The sequence below is a fragment of the Simochromis diagramma genome, unplaced genomic scaffold, assembly GCF_900408965.1.
Source record: "Simochromis diagramma unplaced genomic scaffold, fSimDia1.1 OVJJ01000618.1, whole genome shotgun sequence".
NCBI lineage: Eukaryota > Metazoa > Chordata > Actinopteri > Cichliformes > Cichlidae > Simochromis > Simochromis diagramma.
Window position 1 is genome coordinate 6,427,253 of NW_024387423.1, and position 12,108 is coordinate 6,439,360.

General features: G+C 40.1%; 1 protein-coding gene across 6 annotated transcripts in view; it reads left to right on the plus strand.

The window, feature by feature from the left end:
- Positions 1-12,108, plus strand: part of LOC120722297 (ankyrin repeat and IBR domain-containing protein 1-like) — a 36,151-nt gene that overhangs the window by 7,883 nt on the left and 16,160 nt on the right. For all 6 annotated transcript variants that reach the window (XM_040013232.1, XM_040013235.1, XM_040013231.1 and 3 more), the window contains 5 exons: positions 1,816-2,024; positions 4,701-4,789; positions 4,925-5,069; positions 9,342-9,508; positions 10,435-10,523. In XM_040013232.1, coding sequence (XP_039869166.1) covers positions 1,816-2,024; positions 4,701-4,789; positions 4,925-5,069; positions 9,342-9,508; positions 10,435-10,523 — 699 coding nt within the window. The remainder of the gene's footprint in view (positions 1-1,815; positions 2,025-4,700; positions 4,790-4,924; positions 5,070-9,341; positions 9,509-10,434; positions 10,524-12,108) is intronic.

Genomic DNA, 12,108 nt, shown 5'->3' on the forward strand with positions numbered 1-12,108 from the left:
CCATTTAGAGCGTTAGTCATTTGATTGGTGGCAAACCTGTCTTGAGGCTGATAATGGCCTAATTGCACAGTTGACCTGGTCGTGTTCCTTATTTTAGGAGGGTAGACTATTTGGACTCGGGCACAGTCCACAAGTCATCCAATATTTATACTGAGAGCCTCTCAAATCTGTCCGTGTCCTGATGCGAGATTAAACAGCTATTCTAAAACAGAAAACCAGATGGCAGCAGGTCTTTGTTGTTGGCAGTTTAAAAGGCTTAAATGCTAGTGGCTACTGGACTATTTCTATTGAGAATCCACACAAATGTAAAATGAGATTCACTGAAATGCATTTTTTGTCCATGAAATTCAAACTTAAGTCTTGTTTTGACAGGTTAAATGGGAATTCATATATTCAGTATGTTATGTCTGTTTTAGGCCTAATCATAAAGTATTGTAAAAAAAAATGTAATCTTCAAACAGTCAGAAAATGTTTTTAATTGGCCCTGCTACATTGCGTACTTTGTGTCTTGACAATAACTTGCGTGTTTATAGTTGCTAGTGAAAGGAAAAAAGACTTTTCTTTATCTTCCATTTTGTGCTTCACAGAAAGTAGGTTCTGTGAATTGATATTGGACTCTGCGCTGTAGCTGGCAGGCTTTGAGCTCTTCAGAGCAGATCACCACATTTTTGGCAAGAAGAAAGGTTGTAGAATCTGTTTTCACACTAACAACAGCCGGCGCGATGATTAAACATCACTGTTCTCCTGATCTGGAATCGTTCTTCCCATTCTGTAAACCCGTCTACTTCCACCGTGAGTTTGCCTCATATTTTCTTGGGTGGTTTTTTAAAATTGTCAGCATTCACATTTCACTGCCACCAGCAACTGTGCAGGAGACACAACAACGCTGTGTATGGAGTGGAAAAACCTGAATTCTGCTGATAATGTCCTTAGTAACTTAAATAAAGATAGTAAACTAACTGCCTTCCCAAAGGGCAGGACATTCTGGATCACTATCATACTATAGTGAGCAATTCCTGTCCCATCACCACTTGTGCTTTCAGTTGTTACTCTGGTCATGACACACCTGATTCCTGCATAAAGAAATACTCTTTCTGAAGCTTCTTTTTTCCTTAGATCGTCATTTTGTCTCTTTTACATCAACTTTATTTTATTCAAACATCCCATCAGCACTTACTAAATGGACCAATATGTGCTATACTGGAAATTAGACATTACATAAAGTGACGTATAATGCACTGGCAGTCAGTTATCGCAACTTTCTAAATTGTAGGTTATAAGCTGTGAGCCTGTGGGACATCTCACCTTTCTGAAAAGAAACAATGTAATTTGCTCTTAGATCCTGAGCTATCCTGTGTCAGTGTCAGGAATAATTTATTACAAGTAATTAAGTTATCTCTGTTGTGTCACATGCATAAATGCACACAGCTTTTAGGAAGCTTGTGCATTGATTCTGCTGCTGTCTGATGCTTCAGTTATTTAAATAAACTCATGAAAAAACTTTAAGAAATACGGCAGCAACCAATTAACTTCAGCACCTTGTTACAATTTTTTTTTTAAGCCACACACAAGGATCATCGTAAACTTTTTGTTAGACAACAGGTATCAAGTTATCTTATAAAAATGTGTGTCTGACTCCCAGTCCATCAGCACCTATTGCACAGAAGCCTGCGTTGTTTCCCCTTTAAAAATTCTCTTCATACCGACATCTGCACCTCCAGTCACTGGTCTGATCGTTCGGATCAAAACATGCCACAAGCAGAGTTTCATCCTCTAGGTAGTATATACTAAAATAAGATGTCTTTTTTGTGTCAGATTGGGACCGAGAGAAGCTCTTAGAAGCCTGGATGGCCAATGCGGCGGAGTGCTGCCAACGCTCAGGTGTGCAAATGCCCAACCCACCCCCAAGTGGTTGCAATGCTTGGGACACCTTACCTTCTCCCCGGACGCCTAGGACCACCCGCTCCTCCATCACTTCACCAGACCAAATCAGCCTCATGCCTGCTGATGAGGAGTCTTCTCTGGTAAGACAAGATGGCTCTTGTTTACTGCTACATCCTGAACTGATAAAGCTAGACAAATTAATTTATAAGGTGGATGTAACTAAATACGCTTTTTAAATCACTACATTAGGGTTGAAATCCACTTGCCATTTTTTTTGTTTTTTTGCTGAAAACACTGTGACAGCTCTAGATTGATAAATGTAGGTCAGTAAATGAGAAAAAAGTTTTAGCCATTGTTTAACTGTACTTATTGATAAAGAACGATCAAATGAAAAAGGATCACAGTCGGCCACAGCATGTTTTTCTGACTGATGCTCCTATAGCAGCAGGGGATAGCTTTAGGCACGGAGGTGCATAGATTAACTGGCATAAAATGTGTATAGCAGTGCATATTTAAATAAAATTCATGGAGTCCCAAGATTTTCTGAAGTGTTTCAGCTGAATTCTTTAAAATTTTATGATCACAGATGTCTTTCTGCATAATGATTCACTCTTTCCCAGTAAATATATGTTGCTAGAAGTCATTAGTATTCATGCCAGTGGTCTACCTTGCAAACATAAACAGAAGCAGGGCTTCCTTTTCTCATATGTCATCCAGTGTTTTGTCAGTTATCATGTAGGCAAGTCCTGAACAGTGTTGAGTTTTGTTATGTTATATAAAATATGCTAATTTAAGATACGACATCCTTCATGTTGCGCTTTCCTTCTTTATCAAACATGATTGACGGCTGCACATGTCGTATGCTATATTATGTTATATTACTGCTGTATGTTTGGGCACGTATCACTAAAGATGTCATGTTATTGTTTTCACAGTTTTAACATTGTTACACGTAAGGGAGAGTGTTGACTCTCGTGCGACTGTTTTGTGGGGGTGGGTAGTCCGCAGTGATGCCACCACCAGGGGTTAGTTTTAAACTAATTAAAAATACTGGAAAGTTTTTTAAGCACTTACAGAAGGTGAGTGAATTGTGATCAACTGTAGCTGCTAGACACTTACAGTCTGCACTGAGATATAATGGGGGTGCATACATTTCGAAAGTAAAATAGTTTTGGTTTTCCCTCCTTTGGCCTTTTGGGTGAAAGGTTGAGGGAGGTAGTGGTAGTTCAGTCACTGTAGATAATTATTTTTTCAGCTTTCAACAACTACACCTCCCACAGCATTAAAGTGTGCTCTCTAAGCTTCATGAAAGGTGTATTTTCCACCAGTGTTTTTACAAAGCCTGCAGTGAGGGAAAGGAACCTTATTGCCCTCTTGCTGTGAAAGGAGTTGTAAACTCCCTGTTTAATTGCCCACCTGTTATCCTGATCTAGTCTGGCATTTCCCGTAATTATAAAAAGTGTTCGGAAATTGACTTTTTTGTGAGCAAAAAGTAATATGTCCTGCACCAAAACAAAGTTTACTAGGCATCTAGCCTTTATCTCATTTATTGCTGACAGCAACTCATTTTGTTTACTGCTCGCTATTGGAGACTGACAATGCTTTATAAAAATCAGGGTTTGTGAGGTCAGCAAGGTCGGTTAGCTTGGGTTTAGACTTTATTCTGGAATAGTTTGCAAAATTGGGAATTGAGATGACAGTGCAGTGTGAGAAATGCATACTGCAGACTTTTTTTTAAATATATAACTTTATGAGGCTTCTTTGGAAGAAAATGCTGTTTTCTTGGTTGTTAAATTTATTTCAAATTTGTAGTAATGATTTTTAAACTAAAATGATGGTACCTGGAGGGAGAATCAGATAGTTTTTGACAGTTTCTGAAAAGTATAAAGACATATCTTTTTGGATGAATGAATATATCCATTGGCGATGTGTGTTGATGGATAATAGCTAAAGCTGACACACTTTATTAATCTATAAATCAAGGCTGTCAGCTTCAGTTGCTCTCTATCAGGGGTTTACTTAAAACACCAAAACACTCTGGATTGAAACATCAAAGATATGAACATGTCAGACAAATGTCTGAGGGTATCTTAAGTTGTGCATCTGAAAAGGCGTAATTGAACTGCCCTGTGTCAATCGACTGAGTGTACTCAAAGGCCCGTTTAAAGGTTAGAGTTGATTATCACATTCTGCTCTTTCACAGATCAATACCTGCTTTGTTGAAGTACACTGCCTTCTTTATGTCTTGTGAGGATCAGTCTTTCACTGTAACAAGGCCTGTGTATTTGACTGTGTGTCAAATACACTCTTTGTTTGTGATTCAACTTTCTGTGGGTATCTGAAAAATAAATCTAATAATAGAAATGGGAATGAGCCACATGCTTAGCAGAGGTCATAACATTGGCACAGTGGCTTTTCATAAACTACTTCGGGCTACTGTTGTGTATAATTGTACACATTGACATATCAACTCAATAACTTCTCCACCTCTGACATGTCATCTCACATTAAAATCGCCCTCATATCACAATATTTGGAGAACATTCCCAAGCCAGGACATTCTCAAACTCTGGCATTTCAAGCAAAAAATAGAAAAATAGAAAAACCCAGTGACTTTTTCAAAGACTGTAAACAGTGGCACGGTTATGTAACAGAACAAAACAGGACTATAACACAAGGACCTTTTGAAGTTATACCAGATTTACTTATTTTTTTATTGATTAAAACTGACTTAATTTGTTCAAAAAATTAAAAGAGTTTAAATAGAGTGTATCTTGTTGATGCTAATATTGTGGTTTGATATTTATGTCTCGCAGTGTGGTATCTGCATGTCTTCCCTCTCCGTCTTTGAAGAACCTGTTGACATGCCCTGTGGCCACGACTTTTGTAGATCATGTTGGGAAGGGTAAGTCATATTTTGGTATGGCCTGAGGATTCTGCAGATTGCTTGGGGTGTCTGTAGTATGTTTGCACAGATCTTATTCAGTGTTTTTGTTCTTTGCATATCTCATTTCTGACTATTATTTGAATGCTTTCAAAGGTTTCTGAATTTAAAAATCCAAGAAGGAGAAGCCCACAACATTTTCTGCCCAGCCTTTGATTGCTACCAGCTAGTACCAGTGGAAGTCATAGAGGGTGTGGTCTCCAGAGAGATGGACAAGCGCTACCTCCAGTTTGACATCAAGGTAGTAATGAAAACAAAAAAGGAAGGAATTGAAATGAACTGAGCTGTGAGCCTCCAGCACAAAATATTCAAATAATTTTGTCGGGAATAAAAGATGATTCTGGCGTTGCAGTATTGTGTTATGATAATACCATTACTCACTTAAATGGAAGGGTATAAGTAATAAAGGTAGAGGAATTAAATCGGTTATGTGTGAAATAATCTTTATTTGAAACAATGACATTTTTTGTTATCAAAGTGCCACAAGCAACAATGAATATTATTCATTTTTCTTTCAACATATTTTTATGTCTTCTTCATTCAGTTTAGAGTTGTAATTACACATTAGCAGTTTGTAAAATAAGTAATCTAGGGGCACTTAACAGAAAGAGTTCAACTTTGCAATGTTCTAGTGAGAAATGCCAACTTTTCTTGGTGCCGGGGATACGTGGTTAATGCAGAGCAAGGAAAACCGAAAGGTGAGGGCACAAAATATGGTAAGGCAAGGTTTAACAAAAGGCATAACCTGAGATAGATAGATATATTAGGGGTGCAACAATACACAAAATTCACGGTTCGGTTCAGTACTTTGGTGTCACGGTTGGATATTTTTTCGATACAAAAAAAATGTTCATGCCTTTTTAATTTGTCATTTATTAAATTTTCACGGCACATTCCGCACCACATCTCTGTGCGTTCATCATTTGTTTGAAGCCAGCTCACCTCCTGCAACTACTTTTCCGAGAATACCTGCTTCTTTTGTGGTTCGGACTCCTTCTGACATTTCTTTGGAGGTGGAGGAACATCACAGTAACTGCTTAAAGGAGCTTGCTTCTTCGACATCTTTAAGAGTTCTAAACAAATGTCTGTCCTCCTCCTGAAAATCTTATGTATGCAAACACGCGTTGCAACTTCTTATCTTATGCCCGTTTTTTATTTTGACAGCGAATGCGCACCTGCGAACCACTTATGTGCAGCCCTGGTTATTTCGCTCGTCATATTGCAGCCACAGAAATTCTTTTGTCCATGAAACCATAAAGCTGCACTTTCTTTTTGCCTTATAGTCTGATTTGTCATGACTTTTCCGTTTTGTGGTAAGCTTTTCTTTGGCTGTCACTTCTTCACCCTGACCTGTCTTATTTGGCTCAGCAGAACTAAAATATTGTGGCGAGCTCAGACAACGAGGAGACGGAGGTGTCGTTTGGTCTTGCTTCCCGTGAGCTAGCCAGGAAGCACAGCCGTTTATTGACATCTGCAGAAGAACACTGCCGCTAGCTAACTGCTCAGCGCGGCAACAGCACAGCAACAACAACAACAACCCCGGAAGGACACACCGTCGCATCGAGAGGGCGTTACCCGTCGCTATGGCAACATAAACAAAACAACTGTACAAACGGAACCCCGAACCAATCACTCATCTTTGGAAAAGAGAGTTTATTACAGAGAAATGGCTCTTTCCAAAATAAAAGCTATACTATACGCTTCTTCTGGGCTATATTCTCAGCAGCATATTAAACATATCAGGTCCCCATAAGGAGAATCATGTGCTAACGGCTGTCTAAATGACTCGGGTAAAGTTTGTAGCATGCGTGCTTGTTGTTTTTGTCTGCTTCCACTTGTCTTTGCACTAGGATGATGTCAGTGTAAATGTGCAGTCATATTTGTTGTGTTCCCACTAGTGCTGTCAGCGTAAATCTCGTTGAAATGACGTTAACGCCACAACACGGCAAATCTCCGTTAAGGAGCTACCGGGGATTGCCGTGCATGGGGCTGGACGGCCAACACGTTAACGAGCTAACTGCGCTAACACACTAGCTCACTGTCAATATGTGACATATTGAAATCGCGTTTGAATTTGCGCTTGTTTTTTGCTTTCACTTTGCAATCGTGCGAACTGTGTATAGAGAGCGACAGCACTGATTGGTGAGTGATGATAATTTGCGCACCAATTCCTCTGACATCGTCTTATCAATCGTTAGCTTACTATGCAAACATGACAAGTGAAATCTCCTGCAGCAAGCTTAAACATGTGAGAGGTTGATCACGCAGAGAATCGCTGAGTGTTATGTGAGTGCGTGTGTAAAAGCAGCAGGATATATATATTGTAGCGGGTCAGGGCTGCTCGGGGTTCCGTTTGTACAGTTATGTTTTGTTTATGTTGCCATAGTGACGGGTGACGCCCTCTCGCTGCGACGGTGTGTCCTTCCGGGGTCAGAGGGCGCCCTGTGTGTTGTTGTTGTTGTTGCTGTGCTGTTGCCGCGCTGAGCAGTTAGCTAGCGGCAGTGTTCTTCTGCAGATGTCAATAAACGGCTGTGCTCCCTGGCTAGCTCACGGGAAGCAAGACCAAACGATACCTCCGTCTCCTCCTTGTCTGAGCTCGCCACATTGGTGTCAGAAGTGGGATGATGGTGGCACCCCATGTTCTGACCCGAGTGACTTTTCCCCCGCCGGTCGTGACCGGCCGGTGCGCCAAAAGAAGGCACCTGGACATTTGCAGGACTTTGTGTGGGGTAATGGGGTCGTCGGGGACGACTGACCCCTTAGGTGGGGGCTATGTAGCGGGTCAGGGCTGTTCGGGGTTCTGTTTGTACAGTTATGTTTTGTTTATGTTGCCATAGTGACGGGTGACGCCCTCTCGCTGCGACGGTGTGTCCTTCCGGGGTCAGAGGGCGCCCTGTGTGTTGTTGTTATTGTTGTTGCTGCTGCTGCTTGCTTGCCGCGCTGAGCAGTTAGCTAGCGGCAGTGTTCTTCTGCAGATGTCAATAAACGGCTGTGCTTCCTGGCTAGCTCACGGGAAGCAAGACCAAACGACACCTCCGTCTCCTCGTTGTCTGAGCTCGCCACAATATTTTAGTTCTGCTGAGCCAAATAAGACAGGTCAGGGTGAAGAAGTGACAGCCAAAGAAAAGCTTACCACAAAACGGAAAAGTCATGACAAATCAGACTATAAGGCAAAAAGAAAGTGCAGCTTTATGGTTTCATGGACAAAAGAATTTCTGTGGCTGCAATATGACAAGCGAAATAACCAGGGCTGCACATAAGTGGTTCGCAGGTGCGCATTCGCTGTCAAAATAAAAAACGGGCATAAGATAAGAAGTTGCAACGCGTGTTTGCATACATAAGATTTTCAGGAGGAGGACAGACATTTGTTTAGAACTCTTAAAGATGTCGAAGAAGCAAGCTCCTTTAAGCAATTACTGTGATGTTCCTCCACCTCCAAAGAAATGTCAGAAGGAGTCCGAACCACAAAAGAAGCAGGTATTCTCGGAAAAGTAGTTGCAGGAGGTGAGGTGGCTTCAAACAAATGATGAACGCACAGAGATGTGGTGCGGAATGTGCCGTGAAAATTTAATAAATGACAAATTAAAAAGGCATGAACATTTTTTTTGTATCGAAAAAATATCCAACCGTGACACCAAAGTACCGAACCGAACCGTGAATTTTGTGTATTGTTGCACCCCTAAAATATATATATATATATATATATATATATATATATATATATATATATATATATATATATATATAAAATGGTGGTGGCTAACCAACCGGACATAGTGGTGGTAGACAAACAGAAGAAGACGGCCGTAGTGATCGATGTAGCGGTTCCGAATGACAGCAATATCAGGAAGAAGGAACACGAGAAGCTGGAGAAATACCAAGGGCTCAGAGAAGAGCTCGAGAGGATGTGGAGGGTGAAGGTAACGGTGGTCCCCGTGGTAATCGGAGCACTAGGTGCGGTGACTCCCAAGCTAGGCGAGTGGCTCCAGCAGATCCCGGGAACAACATCGGAGATCTCTGTCCAGAAGAGCGCAGTCCTGGGAACAGCTAAGATACTGCGCAGGACCCTCAAGCTCCCAGGCCTCTGGTAGAGGACCCGAGCTTGAAGGATAAACCGCCCGCAGGGGCGTGCTGGGTGTTTTTTTTATATTAGTGTGTGTGTGTGTGTGTGTGTGTGTGTGTATATATATATATATATATATATATATATATATATATATATATATTTTTTTTTTTTTTTTTTTTTTTTTTTAAAGAGCCTTTTTAGTTGAATTATGTTCAGGCTGTTATATTTATTTTGTGTTCAAGAATCTATTCCTTAAATATCGAGCTGTTGTAGATGGTCTCAGAACGCATACATAGGGAACAATTTTATAGTTAAACATCTTTAACAGATTTTAAAATGACTTTTAAATTAAATTATTTCAAGCTTTATTAGTGTCATCTACACTAAAAGGTATACAGCTTAATAAAAGATTGTTAAACTTCTGACTGACTTTTGCTTTTATTGAAGGCATTTGTAGAAAACAATCCGGCAATCCGATGGTGTCCAGAGGCGGGGTGCGAAAGAGCGGTACGCCTGAACACCCAGGGCCCTGGAGCCTCCACCTCAGATCACCTAAGCTTTCCCCTCCTTCGGGCCCCTGCTGTAGATTGTGGCAAAGGCCACCTCTTCTGCTGGTCAGTATTGTTTTTGCTTTTCAAAACTCCAGTTGTCCAAAAGAAACAGTAATGATGGAGTTAATGCGAAGAAATATTGTTAGGCAAATATTTGGGGTGGTTTTTCTGTTTAGTTTTGTTCACCAATTGTTTTTTCTGTTTGTTCACCATGCCTGACCTCATCATGTAGCTCCTGAAAATGGCTGACAGTTTCCCTCAAAAGTTTAATTCACACAACATTTGTTACTGGAAATGACATTAGTAGTCGTTCAATTTTAATAGTTCTTCTATCCCTTCACTCATTCACCAATACATTTATACAAGCAAGTTTTTTCTACACCTGTTTTTGATTTGTTACATGTGTAACATTCACACATATTCACTGTCCAATGAACACTTCAGGAGTAACTCAGGGTTCAGTATCTTCCCCGAAGATATTTTGGCATGCAGACTGGAGCAGGCATGGATTGAACTACTTCCAACAACTTCCAATTAGATGACCTGCTTTACCTCCTGAACCACAGCCACCCACAGGATGTTGTGTTAATATGATTCTTTTTCTTGTAGATTTCTGTACATTTGGAAGAAAAAGGTTTTGAATCATCTTAATCAGGGCAGGGTAAGCTAGTTGAAGTAAAGAGATGAAATGGCAAGTATAAGTTTTGGAGGTGCTTTGTATAGATAAAAGTGTACAAAATGTGATTACTGACAGTGTCTGCTTAAGAAATTTTTTATTTGTGAAAGGTCCCTCATACAAAGGAAACTAACAAACAGAGAAAATTTAGGACTGCTGCTACTTTCCAAACCACAAAGACATAAGGTGCTATCCTAAAAGCGGTGAAATAGAACTAACAGTTAACAGTTAATTTATTTCACTAAAATGTTTTTCACTAGGTTCTAATTTTTAGTTTAGTATTAGTAACAACCTTGGTCTGTATGTATTGCAGGGAGTGTCAAGGTGAAGCCCATGAGCCCTGTGACTGTGAAACGTGGAAGATGTGGCTACAGAAAGTCAGTGAGATGAAGCCTGAGGAATGTGAGTGTTTGTTTTTGTTGTTGTTTTTTAAATTGTGGATTTGTTATCTAAAACTGTACAGGAATTGGTAACAAACTTACAGTATGTGGTTTTGTATTGAGACCTAATGTGAAATGGCATTTTTATCTGTTGAACCACAGTAGAGCTGGGTGATAGAACGATAACGATATGTATTGCGAAATAACTTTTTCTCGATAGAAAAATGAAACTATTGTGATAGACCTCATCTCTCTCTCTCTCGTCCTTTCTTATAAAAAAATGAATAGCCAATACAAATTAAGTAGCGCAGAGCCGAACCAATCACAGCCGCAGCGTCACGTCACGTAACTTGTTACGTACAGCTCAAGTGCCAAGCCGCACATGTGTATTTGTTTGGGAAGCAGTCAGCCGCCGTGCCGGCCAGGTAATGGAGGAAATGAGTGTGCTGACTAGAGAAAAATCAACCGAGAGCTTGGGTGACCAGGTTACCGAAGAGAACACAGATGACGGTTCCAATGCTGGAGAGATTGTCGAAAGGAAAGGCCAGAGAAGTTCCGTAGTGTGGAGGTATTTCGGCTATTTGAAGTCTGACAAAAAACAGAGTAACGCGCACTGTAAATTGTGCCGAAAGCATGTTCCCACAAAGTCTGGAAATACAACAAACCTTTTTTATCACCTGAAGCAGTGCCACCCTCTAGAGCACGCTCAATCTCTGACTGAAAGCGGTAATTCGTCATTGAAAACAACCAGGGGGAATCCCTGTGAAGCGGCAACAGTCAATTGAGTCGGCTTTCTCCAGCGTCTTACCATATGACAAAAAAGCTAAGAGACATAGCAACATAACGAATGCCATAGCTTACCGTCTTGCTAAAGACATGCTACCAATAAACACGGTCGAAAATGAAGGATTCAAGCAGCTAATTAAGGTAATGGATCCTCGTTACCAACTCCTTGGACATAAACATTTCTCTCAGACAGGGCTTCCAAAGCAATATTATATAAGTTAGTCAATTTTGTCTCTTCTTCTGTAAAATAAACTAAGATTTATTTTTAGAATTAATATTTTGTTTCTAAGTGGAACTGACAATTTAGTAGTCTGTTTTGTTTGTTCTATTACAAACTACCTTTTGTGTAGTTTGTAATATTTGCCTTTATTTTGCCTAAACTGAAGCCTCATTTTAAGTACATCTGCCCTGTTGAACTTATTATGGGAAATAAATATTTAAATCAAAACAAGCTGCTGATTATTTCCCATTTTACTTGTGAGCAACAGCACATTTAAATCTTACATATATAGTTATTTGGCTTATATCGTGATATATATCGTTATCGCCTGAAATGAAAAAAGCATATTGTGATATGAAAAAATCTTATATCGCCCAGCTCTAAACCACAGAGTAGAATTGTGTTGTTACCTGGAGGTTACGGATCATAAAGAAGTTCATTAGCCAGTGTCGTTATTTGCCCAGATTTTTCAGGGTGCACAAAAGTGACTGATTTGGAGTTAAATTGCCTGGAACTCAACCACAGTAATTACAAACCGTTTAGCATTAGGCCAATTAAAATCCACCACGTCGATGATAAATTATTAATTAAGACGAGCAAC